We start from the raw sequence: 20,223 nt of genomic DNA, 5'->3' as shown, positions 1-20,223 counted from the left end.
GCTCGGTGTCTAACGTTGTCTGATAATCGCTCCTGTGAAGCACCTTGGGATGTATTAGTGGTGCTATATAAATGCAACTTGTTGTTAACTGTAACCATTGTGCAGTGAAAAAGATCAGAATAGAGGTTTAAAAATGTGCTTCCATGTAAAAAGTACTTGCGCTTCTGTCATGTGTATGTCGCGTGTGTGTGAAATGACCTTGAGGAAAGCTTAAGCACGATATGAAGTTACATGATTTATGAAGGAACCCTCCACCCTTGGGAAGGGGCCTCCTTTGCAATGGGGTGGCTTATAAGGTCTGTTATTAATGGGCATCATTTGTAGCCTTCAGGAAAACATACGTTTTGGGAGTTTGTTAACCTTCACTGTTGTGCTTGAAAGTGAACCATTCAAATATATTTATCAAAAAAGTATGTTTTTCCCTCTACTTCATTGTTGCACTTGAGCGAGTGTAAAGAAACCCCATACCTGTAAATAAATGTACCAGTTACTGTGGATGGTGACCAGCCACATGTTTGGTGAGTAATTTTGTTGCTTTTCTTTGCATGCGAGCATTTAAACATTGCAAATCCTTGATCACTCGTAATTCAGACATCTTGAGCCTAACATTTTTATTTTCCTGAATATAAGACTGATCCCAAAGACTATATATAATCTTTTAAAAAGGCAATATACAATATAGATTCCATAGGTGTGAAAATATAGCGACTCCATTTATGCCATTGGTTGTATATGATCTCAAGCAGAGTCTGGAGGTGACAGAGGTATGGATGGGGGTTTTCAGTGGCAGATGGGCTGAGGCAGGGGCAAAGATTGGCAATATTACACGTGGAAGTAGACCATCTTAATGATGGAGAGAATATGGGCTTGGAAGCTTAGTTTGACTTCAGACAGGATACCGAGGTTACGACAAAGTTCAACCGGAGGATATTGCGGCTCATTCAAGACTGGATAGTGAACAAGCAGCGATGCCACAGAGGCAGTGGAGGGGTCGAGAGAAATGGTGGAGAGGCAAAGCTGCGTGTTCTCAGTGTGCATGTGGAAAGTGACCCCATGTCTGTGCATGATGTTGCAAAGTGGCAGCATGCAGATGGGAAAGAGGGGGGTGGGGGGCGACGATCCTTGGGAAACTCCAGAGGTAACCTTGCAGGATGCGGAAGGGTAGTCATTGCTGGAGATGTCCTGACTGATCAGATACATTAGAGTGAAACCAATCGAGGGCATTAGCAACTGAGCTGGCCAGTTAGAGGAGGACAAAGGCCTGAAGGGAAGTCAATTGTTTTTTGGTGTGGTGTTTGTTGAGAGACAATATACAAAAGAACCAGAAGCGACTTGAGGAAAAACTTTTATATTCAATTATTTAGAATGTGCTGCTTGATAGGGTGGTGGATACAAAATCAATAGTAGCTTTCAAAAGGGAAATGGATGAATACTTGAAGGAGAAAACATTGCAGGGATATGAGGAAAGACCGTGGGAGTGGAGCCGGTGCAGACTCGATGGGCCAAATGGCCTGTTTCTGTGCTGTTCTATTCTATAAATGTTGGCCCAAGACAACACCCTTCTTTCAAAAGACCCATGGGAATTTTTACATCCACCTGAACAGGTAGGCAGATGTTAATCAAAGTCTCATCCAAAACAATGGCAGCTCACCGATGCCAAACCTAGTCAGTACTGCACTGAGTTATCATCCTCTATGTACAAACTTGGAGTGTGGCTTCAACCAACGATCTGACTCAGGAAACAGGAGTGCTACTAGCTGAGAATTTACATCAAGCTGATGTTTAGGAATCTCATAGAATGATACATAAAGAAGGAGGCCATTTGGGCCATCGTACCTGTACTGGCTTTTTGGAAGAAGAGCTATCTTATTAGTCCCACTCCCCTGTTCTTTCGATATAGTCCTGAAAATGTTTCCTTTTCAACTATTTATCCAATTCCCTTTTGAAAGTTACTATTGAATCGACTTCCTCTGCCCTTTCAGGCAGCGCATTCCAGATCACAACAACTCGCTGCGTTAAAAAAAAACTCCTCACGTCGCCTCTGGCTCTTTTGCCAATTATCTTAAATCTGTGTCCTCTGGTTATCAATCCTCCTGCCAGTGGAAACAGTTTCTCCTTATTTACTCTATCAAATTCCTTCATGATTTTTAACATCTCTATCAAATCTCCCCTTAACCCTCTCTGCTCTAAGGAGAACAATCCCAGCTTCTCCAGTCCCTCGACAAAATTGAAGTTCCTCACCCCATTTGATGTAAAAAGGATATTGATTTCTAGAAACACAGTGAAAACTTTGCAACTATCAAATTTCATCCAAAATATTAAATTATTCATTCCACAAAGAAGAATGGGAATCAACAATAAATGTTTGTACAATATAACCTTGTTCTGAACTTAAATTTAAGTCATATTATTTTAATAATTCACACAGATAACACCACAAAGACTTCACATCCTGGACTACAATGGTTTGTAAACCCATTATCCATATATTTACCATAAACCTCTGCTTTCAGAACCTAACGCTAAAATTAGTTGCTTTTGCGTTGTCCTTTTCTGTAGCTGTGCAACTGCGTAATAGATTCAGGTTAACAGACTGCATTAAGAAAGCTCATTTAAAAGGGTGTCCATTGTTGATATTCTTTCACTAGAATGGTGACGACCCTGAAATATTGTTTTCTTTTCACTCTATCACACAAGTTATCTGTGAGAAATGAGAGAAACAGTCCATTAACGGGAGAATTAAAGTACTTTAATTCTGTATTCTATTTTGCATTTATTTATGTGCAAGATCATTTAAAAAAAATCTCCAAAGCACCTTCCCCATCCATTTGGCTGTCAGACTGAGTGAAGATCAGTAATCCTTCCACAAATTATATTGCAGCATTCGCCAGAGACGAGAGGCAGGATCTAGATGAATTTACACCAATTAAACCATATTTTATCAGCTAAATGAGTAATTATAGCCCAGGATGACCTTGAAGTGGCATTTTGAGGCAAAAAAGAATTTGGTGATTTAAGCTTATTAGGCCAACATTAATTATTTTTTGCCCTGTTTGTTTTTTCTAACAGGCTTTTAATCCAGTGATAAATGGGGAATTCTTACCTGAGTGTCAGGAAGGTCTCTAAAGTAGTGGACAATTTGCATTATTTATAATTCAATGATTTCAGTTTCCATTGCAATCAATACACTGAGCAGCAGACTGTAGGCCTTGAAGATCTATTTGTCATTAATATTGTGTTATCTAAGGAGCCAAGCATACAAATATGCTCCTGCTTGAAATAGGATACATTAATGATCCCTGAAAGAATGGCGGGCATAAATAAATCACCCTTGTGTCAAGAAGCAAAATGGGCTTCAAATTTTTGGGATTTTGGGTTTTTTGAGCAACAGGTAAAGCTAGCTGTTTCACGCTGCTACTATGCAGTAGCAACACGTGTGGTGTTTGCCACTAACAGGATGCCGCTGATGTCCTGCCGATCGCACAAATGAGTAATGTGATATATGAATTTCAATGCCAGTGTGATGCAAGGTATACAGGCCGTACGTCCCAAAGACTGGCGGACCGTATCAAACAACATGTCCCTTCTGCTGTTCGCAATGGGCAAGGTACAGGTTGTATCCAACCAGCCCATGCTTACGAAACTCAAAACACAGTGTCCAACATTAGATGTGATTCCGCGATTGGACAACATTTGCTAAATAATCCTCAGTGTAGTAAGAATTACGCTGACAACCAATTTAAGATTGTCAGTCGGGCTTGCAGTGTGGCGCATTTGCGTGTACTGATAGCTGCATATATTAATATACAGGGCCCTGTTCTTTGCAGACAGAAAGAACATGTACATACACTGCGCCTGTTTCAGCTAAACAAAATAAGTGACAGCCATTCGCTGGTTCATTCCTCAAGGCAATGCCTTGACCAATCAGAGTCAAGCTGCCTGGTTTAAATTTCAAACAAAGCTTGGCAGTTAACTGTCAGTCACCATAAACTGGTGCATTCTCCATGGCAAAGCCTCTACCAATCAGAGCTCACTTGCCAACCAATCAGCACTCTCTTCTCATACATTATAAGTTGTTGTTTTCCCTTACATTGGTATTCTTGCAGATTGTCCTGATAAATGCAAGACAAAAAGCTTTGACAATATTTCTCTATTTTCAGCAATACTCAAGTTCTGTACTATTTACAAATGAATAAAATTAATAAATTAATGTGCACTTACTGGGATCTTACAGGCCCACCGCAATCTTCAGAGCGGTGGTCGGCACTCCCACGCCTTCGGATACCCAACCGGGGGAACGAGGCGCAACACTGGTGGGGAGGGGGAAGGAAGTAGGTTTATCAGTGCGGGGTGGGGGAGTAGGGTCAAATTAACGTCATGGGTGTAGAGGATAGTGGGAGGGTTGCAGTTGCGGGGGGCGGGGTAGGGAAGGTCAGATGGTTGAGGTAAGTGTTTTGGGGGAGAAAGGGCAAATAATTAATTAAATTTTTATTGGGGGGGGGGTGGTGATGGTGGAAGAAGGGCAAAAGAAATGTATTTATGTAATTTTATTGAATATTTATTTAAATATTTAAATAAGCCGGTAGGACTGACAGACCTTTGAAAATGGGGTCAGCGCCTGTGCACAGGCAGTTGACGCCTTGCCGGGGACAGACAGCGCCCCCTCCGGGGAAGGTGGGGGGCTGCAGCCCGCCCCGGCTATTTAAATGAGCCGCCGTGCTTGAAATTGCGGCGGCTGTTGAAGGGCGGCGAGCTTATAAAATCCAGCCCATTGTTTACTTCTGGTATCCACTGCACATTTGTTAATGCTCACATTGTGTGCTTTTTTGATTTTGCCAGGCAAATCGGAACTTGTGGCCTAATGAGAGGCGCCAAAATCATTCTGGCTTTGAAAGTTGAGGCAGGGAGTTTCAGTGCTGCTAATGGCCACAGTTGTACCAAATATGCTTTGGAAAATCGGAAGAGGAGGAGGCCATTGAGCCCCTCCGAGCCTGTTCTGCCCCCATTCAATGAGATCATGGCTGATCTGTGTCTTTGTATCAGTGTAAGAAGCCGCAGTTTTTTTCTGAGCCTTTCATCATATTACAACCTCTCGTTTCCGCTATAATTTTAATGGATCTTCACTTGTACCCCTCCAAATATGGCTCCAAATATCCTCCTCCCTACAGTAGCCAGGATTATGCACAATATTACAACTGTAGACAAACCACCATCTATTAGAAACTCAGTTTCCTTGCTTGTGTATTTAATGCTCCTATATATAAAACCCAGAATAGAAACATAGAAAATAGGAGCAGGAGTAGGCCATTTGGTCCTTCGAGCCTGCTCCGCCATTCATTATGATCATGGCTGATCATCCAACTCGGTAACCTGTTCCTGCTTTCGCCCCATACCCTTTGATCCCTTTAGACCCAAGAGCTATATCTAACTCCTTCTTGAAAACATACAATGTTTTGGCCTCAACTGTTTTCTGTGCTAGCGAATTCCACAGGGTCACCACTCTCTGGGTGAAGAAATTTCTCCTCATCTCAGTCCTGAAAGGTTTACCCCATATCCTTAGACTATGACCCCTGGTTCTGGACTCCCCCACCATCGGGAACATCCTTCCTGCATCTACCCTGTCAAGTCCTGTTAGAATTTTATAGGTTTCGGAGATCCCCCCTCACTCTTCTGAACTCCAGCAAATATAATCCTAACTGACTCAATCTTTCCTCATACGTCTCTCCCGCCATCCCAGGAATCAGTCTGGTAAACCTTCGCTGCACTCCCTCCATAGCAAGAACATCCTTCCTCAGATAAGGAGACCAAAACTGTACACAATACTCCAGGTGCGGCCTCACCAAGACCCTGTATAATTGCAGCAAGACATCCTTGCTCCTGTACTCGAATCGTCTCGCTATGAAGGCCAACATACCATTTGCCTTTTTTACCGCCTGTTGCACCTGCATGCTTACCTTCAGCGACTGGTGTACGAGAACACCCAGGTCCCCATGCATATTCCCCTCTCTCAGTTTATAACCGTTCAGATAATAATCTGCCTTCCTGTTTTTGCTACCAAAGTGGATAACCTCACATTTATCCACATTATACTGCATCTGCCATGCATTAGCCCACTCACTCAACTTGTCCAAATCATCCTGAAGCCTCTCTGCATCCTCCTCGCAACTCACCCTCCCACCCAGTTTTGTGTCATCTGCAAATTTGGAGACATTAAATTTAGTTCACTCATCTAAATCATTAATATATATTGTGAATAGCTGGGGTCCGAGCACCGATCCCTAGTCACTAGACCCCACTAGTCACTGCCTTCCATTCGGAAAAAGACCCATTTATCCCTACTCTTTGTTTCCTGTCTGCCTACCAATTTTCTATCCCAGAGAAACATAGGAACAAGAGGAGGCCATTCAGCCCCTCAAGACTGTTCTGCCATTCAATTAGATCATGGCTGATCTGTATCTTAATTCCTTTACCCGTGTTGGTTCTGTAATCCTTAATACCTTGTTGAACAAAAATCTATCAATCTCAGTTTTGAAGTTTCCAACTGACCTCCAGCATCAATAGCTTTTTGGGGGAAAGATTTCCAGATTTCCACGACTCTTTGTCTGATGAAGTGCTTCCTGACATCACCCCTGACTGACCTGGCTCTAATTTTAAGATTATGCTCCCATGTTCCGGCCTCCCCCATCAAAGGAAATAATTTCTCTCTAGGCACCTATCAAATTGTTTAATCATTTTAAACATCCTAATTAGATTACCCCTTTTATACTCAAGGGAATACAAGCCGAGTCCATTCAATCTGTCCTTATAATTTAACCCTGTTAGCCCCAGTATCATTCTGGTGCCTCCAGAATCTTGAGTTCGTCCTAAACTCTGCATGCGGTATCCAAACTCTCACTGTCCTGTTCATCCATCATCCCTGTTCTCCCGCTGACTGAAATTGGTACCCAGTCCAGCAACGTCTTAAAATTCTCAACCTTTCTTTACAAATCCCTGCATAGCCTCACCCCACCCAATTCCTGTTTCCTGCTTTAGCCCCAAAATATCTGTGCTCCTCTAATTCCAGCCTCTTGCACATCCGGAATTTAATCACTCCACCACTGGTGGCCGTGACTTAAGCTGCCTAAACCCTAAGCTCTAAATTCCCTGCCTAAGTCTCTCATCATTGCTATCTCCCTTTCGCCTCCTTTAAGCCAGTCCTTAAAATCTACCTCTTTGTCCAAACTTATGGTTACCTTTCCTACTGTATCCTTATGTGGCTCGGTGTAAAATTTTATTTCACAACGCTTCTGTGATACTCCTTGGGACGCTTTATGACTTTATTAAAAATTAATCTCCAGTACGCTGCTGTGAGCAATCCTGGAGAAAAGTCATAAAAGAATTTGTTGTAAATATATCAGAAATGGGTAAAGGAAAGCTGTTTGACTGGGTGGGGCAGTTGGGCAGGAGGTCACTTGCTGAAACCTCCAGGAGTAGATACACTGACTATTTATTGGGGTTCAGCTCATTGAGAAATGACGAAGGCAGTAATTATAGTGGTAGATTAAAACTAGTCTCTATTTTATATTCAAGCGAGTAAAGATGTATTGCTTCAATTGTATAAAGCATTCGTGAGACCGCACCTGGAGTATTGTGTACAGTTTTGGTCTCCTTATCTAAGGAAGGATATACTTGCATAGAGGGAGTGCAACGGAGGTTCACCAGACTAATCCCTGGGATGGCAGGATTGTCTTATGAGGAGAGATTGCAGAAATTGGGCCTGTATTCTCTACAGTTTCGAAGAATGAGAGGTGATCTCATTGAAACTTACAAAATTCTTACAGGACGTGACAGGATGGATGTACGTAGGATGTTTCCTGTGGCTGGTGAGTCTAGAGCCAGGAGACATAATTTCAGAATATGGGGTAGACCATTTAAGACTGAGATGAGGAGGAATTTCTTCACTCAGAGGGTGGTGAATCTGTGGAATTCTCTACCCCAGAGGGCTGTGGAAGCTCAATCATTGAGCATGTTCAAGACAGAAATTGATAGATATCTGGATACTAATGACATCAAGGGATATAGGGATAGTGTGGGAAAGTGGTGTTGAGGTAGATGATCAGCCATGATCTGTTTGAATGGCAGAGTAGGCTCGATGGGCCGAATGGCCTACTCCTGCTCCTATTTCCTACGATAGTCCTAAATGGTCTACCCCTTATTCTGAGACTGTGTTCATTAGGATTCCAGCAATTACTTTCAAACTGGTTTGTTGGATTAATGGGAGTTTATCTTGTAATGGAGCAGGATTGATTCCCTTGCAATTAGGAGCAGCAATTTTTTGAAACATACTTAAAATTAATGATGTCCCAACATTGCTCATGGATACAGAGTAAAGACCCAAAGGCAACTTCTGTTGCATTTCTCTTGTAAACTGCAGAGTCACTCTTTGTCTTATTGAACATGAGTATTTCTATCACTTCTTTGACTTTGGTAGGTGTCTGTGTTGTTGTTGTATTAGTAGCCTTCGGTCAGAGTTTTCCCTATCTCGTACTTTCTCGCAGTATTGAGCCTTCAATCCAGGATTCAATTTCTTAGGCAACACTGGAAGCTGTGTTCTTAACTTCCTGCCCATCAGCAATTCTGCTGGTGATAATCCACACATTAACAGCGCTGAACAATAAATTAGGAGTGAGATTGGAAGATCTTCATTTTTCTTTAGTAATGACTTTATGCTTCTCACCACTTGTTCTGCCTCACCATTGGACTGTGGATACCTCGGTGAGCTCGTGAGATGCTAAAGGCCCATCTTCACCCCCAACTGAGTAAAACATTCAATCACGAACTGTGGTCCGTTGTCTGATAATATTTCATCCCGAATCCCAAGTGTTGCAAAGATGCCTTGAAGAATTCTGATAAGTACTCAGTGGTCGTAGAATGTAATCTTTGGACTTCTATCCAACTTGAAAAGTAATCGATGATGATTATATATGCCTTCCCACTAAACATGAATAAATCCATACCTAGCCTTTGCCAAGGTCTAGTTGGAAATTGGGTAGTTAGCAGAGGTTTGTGCCGTTCTGTATTGTGCATGTCTGACAGTTCTAGATCATGGTCCCAATGTCCTTAGATATTCCAGGCCACCATACTGAAGATCTCATTGAACTAGGAATAACAATTCTGTTATTGTAAACTAATAAGTCATCGATTATGATAAAGTATTTCCTATACTCATGGAACATCTTCATTGTTCTCCCTCCTAAACTTTTTTGTGGCCACCCTTATGTGCAATACTGTCCAATGCAAATGCATTTCATGGCTTTTTGGGCTTGTCATATTTCTCGCAACTTCTGTGTGCTTACTGGCTAATTTTGTGCTGTATATTGCGAATGTGATTCTATCTTGCAGACAAAATTCATGTCCTCCTGTGTTGGATGGTCTACTGTTGCACTTGATAATGTATCGGCTGACGATTGTAACTTCCCTTGTTTTTATATTCGTTTCTGGGATGTGGGAGTCGCTGGCTAGGACAGCATTTATTGCCCATCCTTAATTGCCCTTGAGAAGGTGGTGCTGCAGTTCTGTGGGGTAGGTACACCCACAGAGCTGTTAGGAAGAGAGTTCCAAGATTTTGACCCACTGACAGTGAAGGAATGGCGATATAGTTCCAAGTCAGGATGGTGTGTGGCTTGGAGGGGAACTAGAGGGTGGTGGTGTTCCCATGCATCTGCTGCCCTTCTCCTTCTAGTTGGTAGAGGTCACGGGTTTGGAAGGTACTGTCTAAGGAGCCTTGGTGCATTGTTGCAGTGCATCTTGTAGATGGTACATACTGCTGCCACTGTGTGTCTGTGTTGGAGGGAGTGAATGTTGAAGGTGGTGGATGGGGTGCCAGTCAAGTGGGCTGCTTGGTCCTGGATGGTGTTGAGTTTCTTGAGTGTTGTTAGAGCTACACCATTCAGGCAAGTGGAGAGTATTCCATCACACTTCTGACTTGTGCCTTGTAGATAGTGGACAGACTTTGGGAAGTCAGGAGGTGAGTTACTCACCGCAGGATTCTTAGCCTCTGACCTGCTCTTGTAGCCATGGTATTTATATGGCTACTCCGGTTCAGTTTCTGGGTTTCTGGTCAATGGTAACCCCCCATGATGTTGACAGTGCGGGATTCAGCGATGGTAATGCCATTGAATGTCAAGGGGAGATGGTTAGATTCTTTCTTGTTTGAGATAGGCATTGCCTGGCACTTGTGTGGCGCGAATGTTACTTGCCACTTATCAGCCTTCCCTTGGATGTATACTGTCTCATACATATACATTATCAATCTTTGATGAAATCTTTGTATACCTGGAGGCATTTTTGCCATCTCCTTTTTGTCTAACAAGGATACCAAAGGTTTATGGTCTGTCTCTATGATGACACGTAATCCAACGATGTAGTCACAAAATCTTTTACATATCCATGTGACAGCTAGAGCTCCATTTTCTATAACTACATAGTGTGTCGCTGTTTCTGACAAAGCTCTTGATGTGTAGAATATTGGTCTACGTAACCATCAGGTTGTTCCCGAAAAAGTACGACGCCCAACCCAGCTGAGGAGGTGTCTGCCGCTATCGTCGCAGGTAGTGTAGGGTTGTAGCATGCCAAGATGTCTGGAGAAATAAGCATCTCTTTAATTTTCTAGAATGCTTGTTCCTGGTAGGAATTCCAACACCATGCTTACTGTTTTCTGAAGAGTTCTGTCAGTGGATCAGCTATTTGTGTTAAGTGAGGTATGAACTTTGCTAATAGATTTACTATTCCCAGGAATCTCTGGAGCTGTTGAACAGTAGTAGGAGTAGGAAATTCTGCAATGGTCCTTGTCTTCTGTGGATCTGCCATTATACTTTCACTGCTCACTATTTGTCCCAAGAAACGAATTGAAGTCTTGGAAAATTCGCACTTCTTGTTTAGAATTAGTCCCCCTTCTTGAACCATTCGAACTTTTTGGTCGTGTTTCTCTACTGACTGTCCATGTATCAGGATGTTATCCATGTGGCATATAACTCCTTTGAACCCCTCTAAGATGTTGTACATAGACCGTTGAAAAATCTCTGGTGCAGAGGTTATTCCAAATGGTAACCCATTGAAACAAAACTGCCCAAAAGGTGTTATAAATGTGGTCAATAATCTTGAGGTCTCATCTAGGGGTACCTGCCAAAACCCACTATTGGCATTGAGTTTTATAAACATGGTGCTCCGAGAGAGTTTTGCTAAATTGTCATCAACTGTGGACATTGGATTAATCTCAACACTACTGCTCCAGGCGCTTACCCATTGTCTCTCGAGATAAGGAGGCCAAAGAAGAAGACTGCTTTGTTGAGCTGCATTAAATCCACGCATATACGCAGAGTTCCATTTTGCTTTATGACAGGAACCACGGCAAAACACCACGTCGTTGGGCACGTCACTGGAGAGATAACGCTCATTCTTGTCATCTCTTCCAATTATTCTTGGACTTTGGCCAACAATGGATGAGGTATCCTTCTTGGTGTGAAGATACACACTGGCCTGGCCCCTTCCTTCAGTGTGATTCTGTACTCCATCTTGAGTCTTCCAAGCCCTGTAAAAAGCTTTGGGAATTTTGTTTGAAAGCAATTATTTAACTTTGTTTTCTTGACTTAGTCTATCGTCTTAATCAGCTGCAGTTCTAAGCATGTGTTTCTACTCAGTAAGGAAAATTCTTGATTATGCAAGACCAGTTGTCTCACTCTATGCTGAAGAGTTGCTTGGAGTTTGCCCTTTACTCTCAGTTGTGTCCTGCCTTGACCATGCTGTATCCCCACCCGTTGTAGGCAATGACTCATCATCCATGGCTCTTTGTCAGACAGTACTGTGACACCAGCACCTTCTCACCTGTATGTGTTTTTTTTTCCATGAAGTGTTTCTTCTCATCCACAGCTTGTCTTCAGCTCGTAGAATGGCCCGATTCTGTTTGCGAACTTCAGCCTGTCTTACAATCTGGCCTTTTCCTGTGTAACGTCTCCCTTGGATTCAAAAGGTCTGATAAGGATTCATCAGCTAGGCCAATGACTATCCAGTCTCTAATTAGTTCTGCCTTTAATTTTCTGTGTTCGCAACCTTCTGCCAATCTATACAGATCATTAATATAGGAATCTACGGATTTACCAATCTTCTGCACTCGCTTATTAAATTTAGCTCTTTCCAAAACTTTATTGCTGTGAAGATTGGAAATATTTATCAAATGCTTGGTGTCCCTCTTCAACTTTATCGGAAGCCTCGGTGATCTCTTGGAGGACAATTACGTCGTCCACGATCACACCTGCTGAATATAAAATGGTGTTCGCTTGTTCCACTTCTGATTTGGCATGGAGTTGAGAAGCAATCATAAATCTTAGGACCCTTTTCCTCTATAAGGACCAATTTTGAACCTGATTGCATCCTTCTTGATCGTGGAAGCTTCCAGGCATCTTTAATAGACTTTTTAGGGTGTTCCCTTTCTTTCAGAAATTCTGTTTCTTTTTTCTCAGCTTGCTTGCCTTAATGGAGGTGTTCCCATGGTTTTCAGGAGTTTCTAGGTGTTTTAATAGGCTTTTTAGGGTGTTCCCCTTTTGGAAAATTTAGTTTGTTTTTTTCAGGCTTACTTGCTTTATAGGAGGCGTCCCTGCTGTTTGCGGGGGGTTTCCTGTGCTTTCCGGGCGCTCCCGCCTATTTTCCACTTTCAGAGCACAATGCCTTTAGAAAATTACTTCAACCTTTCAAAGGACTTTTAACCCGATCCCCAACCATTGGTATCATGACTCACCCGATCGCTGGATTTCACTTGCAGGCCACCACGCTTCTGTGGTGCAGCCTGTATCTCTGTGCACTGACTCACTGCAGCTCTGGAGCTCTTCACAGTCTTTTCTGCAGGTAAGTTGTTTTCTTACTGTACCGGGCTAGTATTTACCTTTAAATTTCTCTGTTGTTCACCACAGTTTTACTGTTGCTTTACTGCTGTTTTACTGTTTTTTTAACCATTGTTTTACTGTTGTTTTACAGCTGCCACCATATTATGTATTGTTGTTGTATTAGTAGCGTTGCAGGGCATTGTAGAGAAAGTCTTAGACTCTATAGAAAGTCAACCAACAACTCTTTACATTTACTATATACACTCTCCACAAGCCTCCTAAGCTAGCATCCTCTGTGCTACGCTATCTCTTCTCCAGAAGCATATCCTCTGTGACTGTTACATCGTCACTCTTGCAGTGGGAGGGGTTGGTCTCACTAAGTTCAGTACTAACCCTTTATACTACAGTAGGGAGCTTGGACTGTGGGTGGTTAAGAATGACATATTGCTTTGGACACATGGATGCTGTGCATCATTATGCTTTTTAGGCCCACTACTACAGTGGGAAGCGCATTTAAAACAGTGCCAGCCATGTCTCAGTGTGATCTACTTAGCATGCTCACCTCTGAGTCAGAAGGTTGGGAACATATGAACAGGAGGAGGCCATTCAGCCCCTCCAGCCTATTCCACCATTCAATGAGATCATGGCTGGTGTGCAACTTAACTCCATATACCCATCCCTTAATACCTTTGGCTAACAAAAACCTATCAGTCTCAGTTTTAAATTGCCGTTTGTAGAAGAGAGTTCGAAAATGCGGTCACCCTTTGCATGAAGAAGTGTTTCCCCAGCCGGAATGTTTAAAGTGCCCAGCGAGCTTCAAAAACGGCCCTACGCATGCGCGAGGTGTGCGCCGTGGAGCCACTGCAATACTTTGCGCAGCGGCTTATTTACATGGAGGGGCTGGTCCGCCCGCCCCCCCGTTGACGTAGAGGGGGCGGGCGCTCCATCCCCGGCAATGGCGTCCAGCACCACTGCACAGGCACCATCTTTAACGAGCTTCAAGCCCTTCCAAGTAATAATTTTTTAAGTGAAATGCATGTTACAGTTTAATTTAAAAATTTAATAAAAGATCAAATCCCCTCTTCCACCCCTCCAGTGACCAAACAATTTATTTATTGCCCTCTCCCCTCCCAAAAAAAACTTTTCATCCAATTCCGAACTTCCCCTCTGAACTTTATTAACTTTGACCTTAAACCCCTTTCCAATATCCACTCAACCAATAGCAAGAGTTTTCCCCGCGCGCCTCCCCCCCCACCCTGAAAACATCACTCCTCCCCCCTCCCAACAAGTGTTCTGCCTCGGATCTCTGAATGGAGGTCCGAAGGCACGGAAGTTCCGGCAGCGGGCCGGAATATCAGAGTGGGACGGCTGTCGTAAAAAGGTAAGTGCTTATTCATCTAATTTAACTTGATGAACATATTTTAATTAGATTAGATTAGATTAGATTAGAGATACAGCACTGAAACAGGTCCTTCGGCCCACCGAGTCTGTGCCGACCATCAACCACCCATTTATACTAATCCTACATTCCTACCAAACATCCCCATCTGTCCCTATATTTCCCTACCACCTACCTACACTAGTGACAATTTATAATGGCCAATTTACCTACCAACCTGCAAGTCTTTTTTTGGCTTGTGGGAGGAAACCGGAGCACCCGGAGAAAACCCACGCAGACACAGGGAGAACTTGCAAACTCCACACAGGCAGTGCCCAGAATCGAACCCGGGTCCCTGGAGCTGTGAGGCTGCAGTGCTAACCACTGCGCCACTGTGCACTGTTACCGAGCAAAAAAAATCCTGCAACGAAGGATCTACTTCAAAGAATAGCAGGGACGTTCCTCCAGTTTCCTGGCCAATACTTATCTTTCACCCAACATCACTAAAACAGATGATCCGGTCACTGATAACATTGCAGTTATATAGTGCCTGTCACGACCTTAGTAAAGGACCCGACGACATGTGTCGGGTTCGGGTCAGGTCGCTCTTCCAGATCCAGCTTTCGGGCTCAGGTCCGGTCGGGCCCACACAGTAAGTATTACATTTGCTCTGCTGGGAAGTTGAGTTTACTAAGTGTCAAAAGTTGAAAAGCCTACTTGAGCTGGGAGTCCGGGATGTCAAGGAGGGGAGCTCTGAGCCTGCGCAGTGAGCGAGTGAGCGTCTCTATGATGTCATCGCACTCATGCTGCAGCTTCCTGCAGATTCGGAATCGGAAGATAGGTAAAGTGAACGTTCCGGTGGTTGGGTCGGGTTGGATCGGGCGTGGGAAAAAAATGGAGGGACTCGGACTGGGTCGGGCTCGGGTCCGATGTGGTTCTATCGGGTTCGGGTCGGGCTTTTTTTTTCCTGACCTGAGCAGGCCTTTAGATCTTAGGATGTCCCAAAGCACTTTACAATCAATCAAGTACTTCTGAAGTATAGTTATTGTTGGAATGTAGGCAATGGAGCAGCCAATTTGCACACAGCAAGCTCCAGCAAACAGCACTTTGATAACAACCAGATAATCTGTTTCAGTGATGTTGGCTGAGAGATAAATATTAGTGTAAGCCTTTTCCAAATGCTTAATCTATCATTTGTATTGATGAGATTTATCTTAGTGTAAGAAAATTAATTGGATCTCATTCAGAATTTCGTGATTCTTTTGTTTCAGAATGAGCCATACCCGACTCGGCAATATAAAGGGGTGCATTTCGGTAACCGGACATCGAAACGGATTGATTTTAAAATCCCCGAGGGCCCTGGACCAGGGACATATGATATCCTGAAGTCAGTATAATTTTACTCTCACAATTATTAAATGATTGTCATGTTTGTGATTCATAATTTGCAGGATATTTGTTAGTTACTTGTAATTTTGAAATCCCTGTTAATTAATTCCTGCTGAAAGTGCTGGAAATACTCAACAGATCGGGCAGCATCTGTGGAGAGAGCAGCAGAGTTAACGTTTCAGGTCTGTTACCTAACAGGTAATTGTGGATGGCGGAATTCCTATTGTAACTGTTTACTTTAGGATTTTAATATATACACAGCTGCACAAATCACTAAAAGGTAGTGATGCAGGTTCATAAGGACATTTTAAAAAGCAAACAAAGCATTTGGGTTAATTTTTGGCGGGATAAAATTGAATAATAGAGAAGTTGTTAAGTTTGTATTGGGAGACCATACGGGGTACCCAGAGCAGTTCTGGTCTCCTTTTTATAGGAAAGGTATAGAGATGCAGGAAAAGGTGCAAAAAAAGATTTACAAGTATGATACCGGAACTGAAAGGTTCTATTTTTCCGTAAAGATTGTGAACAAACTAGGACTAGCTGCCCTGATAAAAACCTTCAAAATTCTGTATAGGTTTGATTGAGTAGACGTAGAAAAGATGTTTCCACTTATGTGGGAGAGCAAAAGTAGGGGTCATAAATATAAGACGGTCACTAATAAATCCAATAAAGAATGGGGCAGAAAGTTCTTTACCCAGAGTGTGGTGAGAATGTGGAATCTGAAACCACGGGGAGTGGTTGAGGTGAATAATATAGATGTATTTAAAGGCAAGCTAAATAAGAGGGAGAAAGGAATAGAAGGCTATGCTGATAGGGTGAGATGAAGAGGGATGGGAGGAGGCTTGTGTGGAGCATTGACATGGACCAGTTGGGCCAAATAGCCTGTTTCTGCTCTGTACATTCTATACAATTCTATGTAATATAGATATAAATACTGTATATTCAAAACCATTAGCTAAATATCTGGGCTGTTTTGTGCTTTAGGGACAATATCATTTATTGCGAAAACCTGAACATGAAGAATAAAGATCAAAAATATGAGTCTTACATTCCCCGATATCTTGAAGCAGTTGTCCAAGAGGAGGAAAGGAAGGTAAAAGAAGATTATTGGAGAAACTGATGTTGCTTTCTTCATTTTTCATATTTCTAGGTGTTATCCAGCTTCTGTTACACTTTTAACTCCTCAGCGGAGCAACTTGAATCAGTTACATGATTCTGTCAAGCAACAACCAATGACAATTTGTTATATCACAGTGCACATTTATTTCACAAATGTCAGCCATGTCACGAATTCCAATAGCCTCTTTTGTCAAAATGTAGAAGCCAGTCTTCTTGTGACATGTAATAATAGCAATAAATCTGGGTATAGTGCAGTGTGGCCATTCAGAATTGGTTGAAGTGAGGGATGATGTCAATTTCAGGGCAAGGGAATGCTTGTCCAACTTCAGGCATTCAGAGCTCAGGAAAAATTTTAACCTAACTCTCTGGCCAGGAAACCCATGGGGTTGAGCAGAATGCCTGTTTTTACACCACTGCTGATAGTAATCTCCCTCAATGTCAGTGGAGAGTAAAAGCCGGCTGGGATGTAAAAGCAATGTTACATCCAATTGCCTCTGTCTCCTGACGAGTAGGTTAGTTTAAAATTGCAACCCAGCCTGACCTCTGTCGATCTCAGCATCAAGTTCTCCCAGGTTGAATGTAAAACTCTTTCCCCCAGCAACGTGCTAAAACCTGAACATCGGATGAGAAGCCTTTGTTGCATCGGGAAGAATTTTACTGTTGTGTACTTTCTTTAGATATGTGCTCCCTCTGAGTAAGAATGTGAATTGGGGGAACTTTTATTTTGTAAGCTTATCACAGAATCATTAAAATTACAGCACAAAAGGAGACCATTCACCTCACATTATTTGAGCTGGTGCTAGCTCCAGAACTGAAGCTGGCTACAAACTTGTGCTTACTAAGAGCTGAGCTAAGTCTACTTAGTCATTTTGTAAAGGATCTTTACAGCTAGCGGGACGATGACACTCCTGTCTATTGGACGTGATTTGATCCCAGACTTCAAGGGTGAATGGACAATAGAAAGAAAGGCTTGCATTTCTAAAGCACCTTTCTCGACTTCAACGTATCCCAAAGCGCTTTACAAACAATGAAGTATTTCTGAAGTGTCGTTACTGCTGTAATATAGGAAAAGCAGCAACCAATTTGTGAAGAGCAATGTGATAATGAACAGATAATTTGTTTCTTAATGATGTTTATTGAGGGATATATATTGGCCAGGACAGCAGGGATAACTTGCTCGATGAAATAGTGCCATGGAATCCTTCACACCCACCTGAGGGAGCAGATGGGATCTCAGTTTAATGTCTCATCTAAAAGACAGCACAGCACTCCATCAGTACTGCAAAGACAACTCATCGAGTTGTACCGATAGTAGTAAAAAGAACCTTATCGGTGCAGACTTCATTTTAACGTGTCATATGTTCGGATGAGAATCCTTAACAAATGTTTGCATGGTTCTGAAGGAGATTCCCCTGATCCTTCCCTCCGCATCCCCACCCAAACCCCGACCCCAGCCAGTTAAAGACTGACCAAAGCAAAGAGAAAAACTCTTTTGCCTCTCCACTGACTTTGTGCTCAAGTCCATCATCACTAATAAATGTCCCAGATTTGAAAGCTGTCCCGATCGTCTCACTTGTTGAGTCGCATGTCACTTTCAAATCTGCCATTTAAGCAGGGTAACATGGACAGTCCGAAGCAGAGTAACAATCTGCAATTCTAGACATTTAACGGGGATGAATCCCACACCAGGCTTGTTTAAACTGAACCCTACTTTTCAGCAACACTTCGGAAAGCAAGAGAAGGAAAGCTTAAAAGTCGACGAGCTGCAAACCAAATCTCTCTGGCAGTCTTTCAAGCCGGAAAGCTTCAAATTCCATTCGGGAGGCACTCAACTATTAAATGCTACTGCGTTATACAGGCCATCACATAACACTGACAAATCGGCTTGCTTGAACCCACCAGCTATAAACAGTGGGGACCACCGCCTCAGCCAATCTACTCAGAGCTGCAGTAATCAAACACAAACATCCCAAGTATCATACTTTTCAGATTTCACATATGCATACAGACCCTGTATCCAGTGCAGTACTTTAAAATTATCATCCCTTATCTCAAATCCTTCCATAGCCTTGCTCCTCCCCATCTCTGTAATCCCCTCCAGCCAGACAATCCTCCAGGATATCTGCACTCCTCCAATACTGGCCTCTTGCGCATCCCTGAATTTAATTGCATGACCATTGGCGGCTGTGCCTTCAGCTGCCAAGGCCCTAAGCTCTGGAAATCCTTCCCTAAACCTCTCTGCCTCTCTACCTCTCTCTCTTCCTTTAAGACACTTTTTAAAACCTACCTCTTGTGGAAGTATGAACCTAAGAATTGTTTTACATTTTAAAACTTCTAAAGGATGTTCAGTGCTGAAGGAAATTGCAGTACAACAACTTACTGCGATGAGGAGAAATTTCTTCACCCAGAGAGTGGTGAGCCTGTGGAATTCGCTAGCACAGAAAGCAGTTGAGGCCAAAACATTGTATGTTTTCAAGAAGGAATTCGATATAGTTCTTGGGTCTAAAGGGATCAAAGGGTATGGGGCGAAAGCGGGAACAGGTTACTGAGTTGGATGATCAGCCATGATCATAATGAATGGCGGAGCAGGCTCGAAGGGCCGAATGGCCTACTCCTGCTCCTGTTTTCTATGATTCTATGTTTCTGCCATATACCCCAAGGTCCCCTCTGTTCCTGCACCCCCTTTAGAATTGTGCTGTTTAATTTATATTGCTTCTCCTCGTTCTTCCTACCAAAATATATCACTTCACTCTTTTCTGCATTAAATTTCATCTGCCACTTGTTTGCCCATTCCACCAGTCTGTCTATGTCCTCTTCCTCTTCACAGTTCACAATACTTCCAAGTCTAGTGTCAATTCTTGCACAGGCACAATGGGCCAAATGATCTCCTTCTGTGCTGTATGATTCTACATTACTAATAGTGACTGGGAGATTATATTACAATTGGATGATGTGTACAGATCATTGGAATATTTTACAGGTTTAATCATTTCTTAACATCTCTCCTGCTTTCCCTGGCTGAAACTTGTTTCACACTTACCAATGGAATCCAAAGCAGACTTATATCTTAATTAATCATACAGCACAGAAGGAGGCCATTTGGTCCATAGTGCCTGTGCCAGCTCTTTGAAAGAGCTATCCAATTAGTTCCACTTTCCTGCTCTCTCCCCATAGCCCTACAGTTTTTTCCCCTTTAAGTATTTATCCAATTCCCTTTTGAAAGTTACTATTGAATCCGCTTCTTCCACCCTTTCAGGCAGCGCATTCCAGATCACAACAACTCACAACTTTAAAAGATTGTCTCCTCATCTCCCCTCTGGCTCTTTTGCGATTTACCTTAAATCTGTGTCCTCTGGTTACTGACCCTCCTGCCACTGGAAACAGTCTCTCCTTATTTACTCTAGCGAATCTCTTCATAATTTGAACACCTCTATTAAATCTCTCTGTAACATTCTCTGCTCTAAGGAGAAAACCCCCAGC

General features: G+C 42.7%; 1 protein-coding gene across 2 annotated transcripts in view; it reads left to right on the top strand.

Moving 5' to 3' along the window:
- The window catches only part of stpg2 (sperm-tail PG-rich repeat containing 2), a 343,238-nt gene that overhangs the window by 32,853 nt on the left and 290,162 nt on the right, over positions 1-20,223 (top strand). For both annotated transcript variants that reach the window (XM_068046189.1, XM_068046199.1), the window contains exons 6-7: positions 15,507-15,622; positions 16,609-16,717. In XM_068046189.1, coding sequence (XP_067902290.1) covers positions 15,507-15,622; positions 16,609-16,717 — 225 coding nt within the window. The remainder of the gene's footprint in view (positions 1-15,506; positions 15,623-16,608; positions 16,718-20,223) is intronic.

The sequence above is a fragment of the Heterodontus francisci genome, chromosome 1, assembly GCF_036365525.1.
Source record: "Heterodontus francisci isolate sHetFra1 chromosome 1, sHetFra1.hap1, whole genome shotgun sequence".
NCBI classification, from domain to species: domain Eukaryota; kingdom Metazoa; phylum Chordata; class Chondrichthyes; order Heterodontiformes; family Heterodontidae; genus Heterodontus; species Heterodontus francisci.
This window is presented reverse-complemented; position numbering and strand designations above follow the sequence as displayed.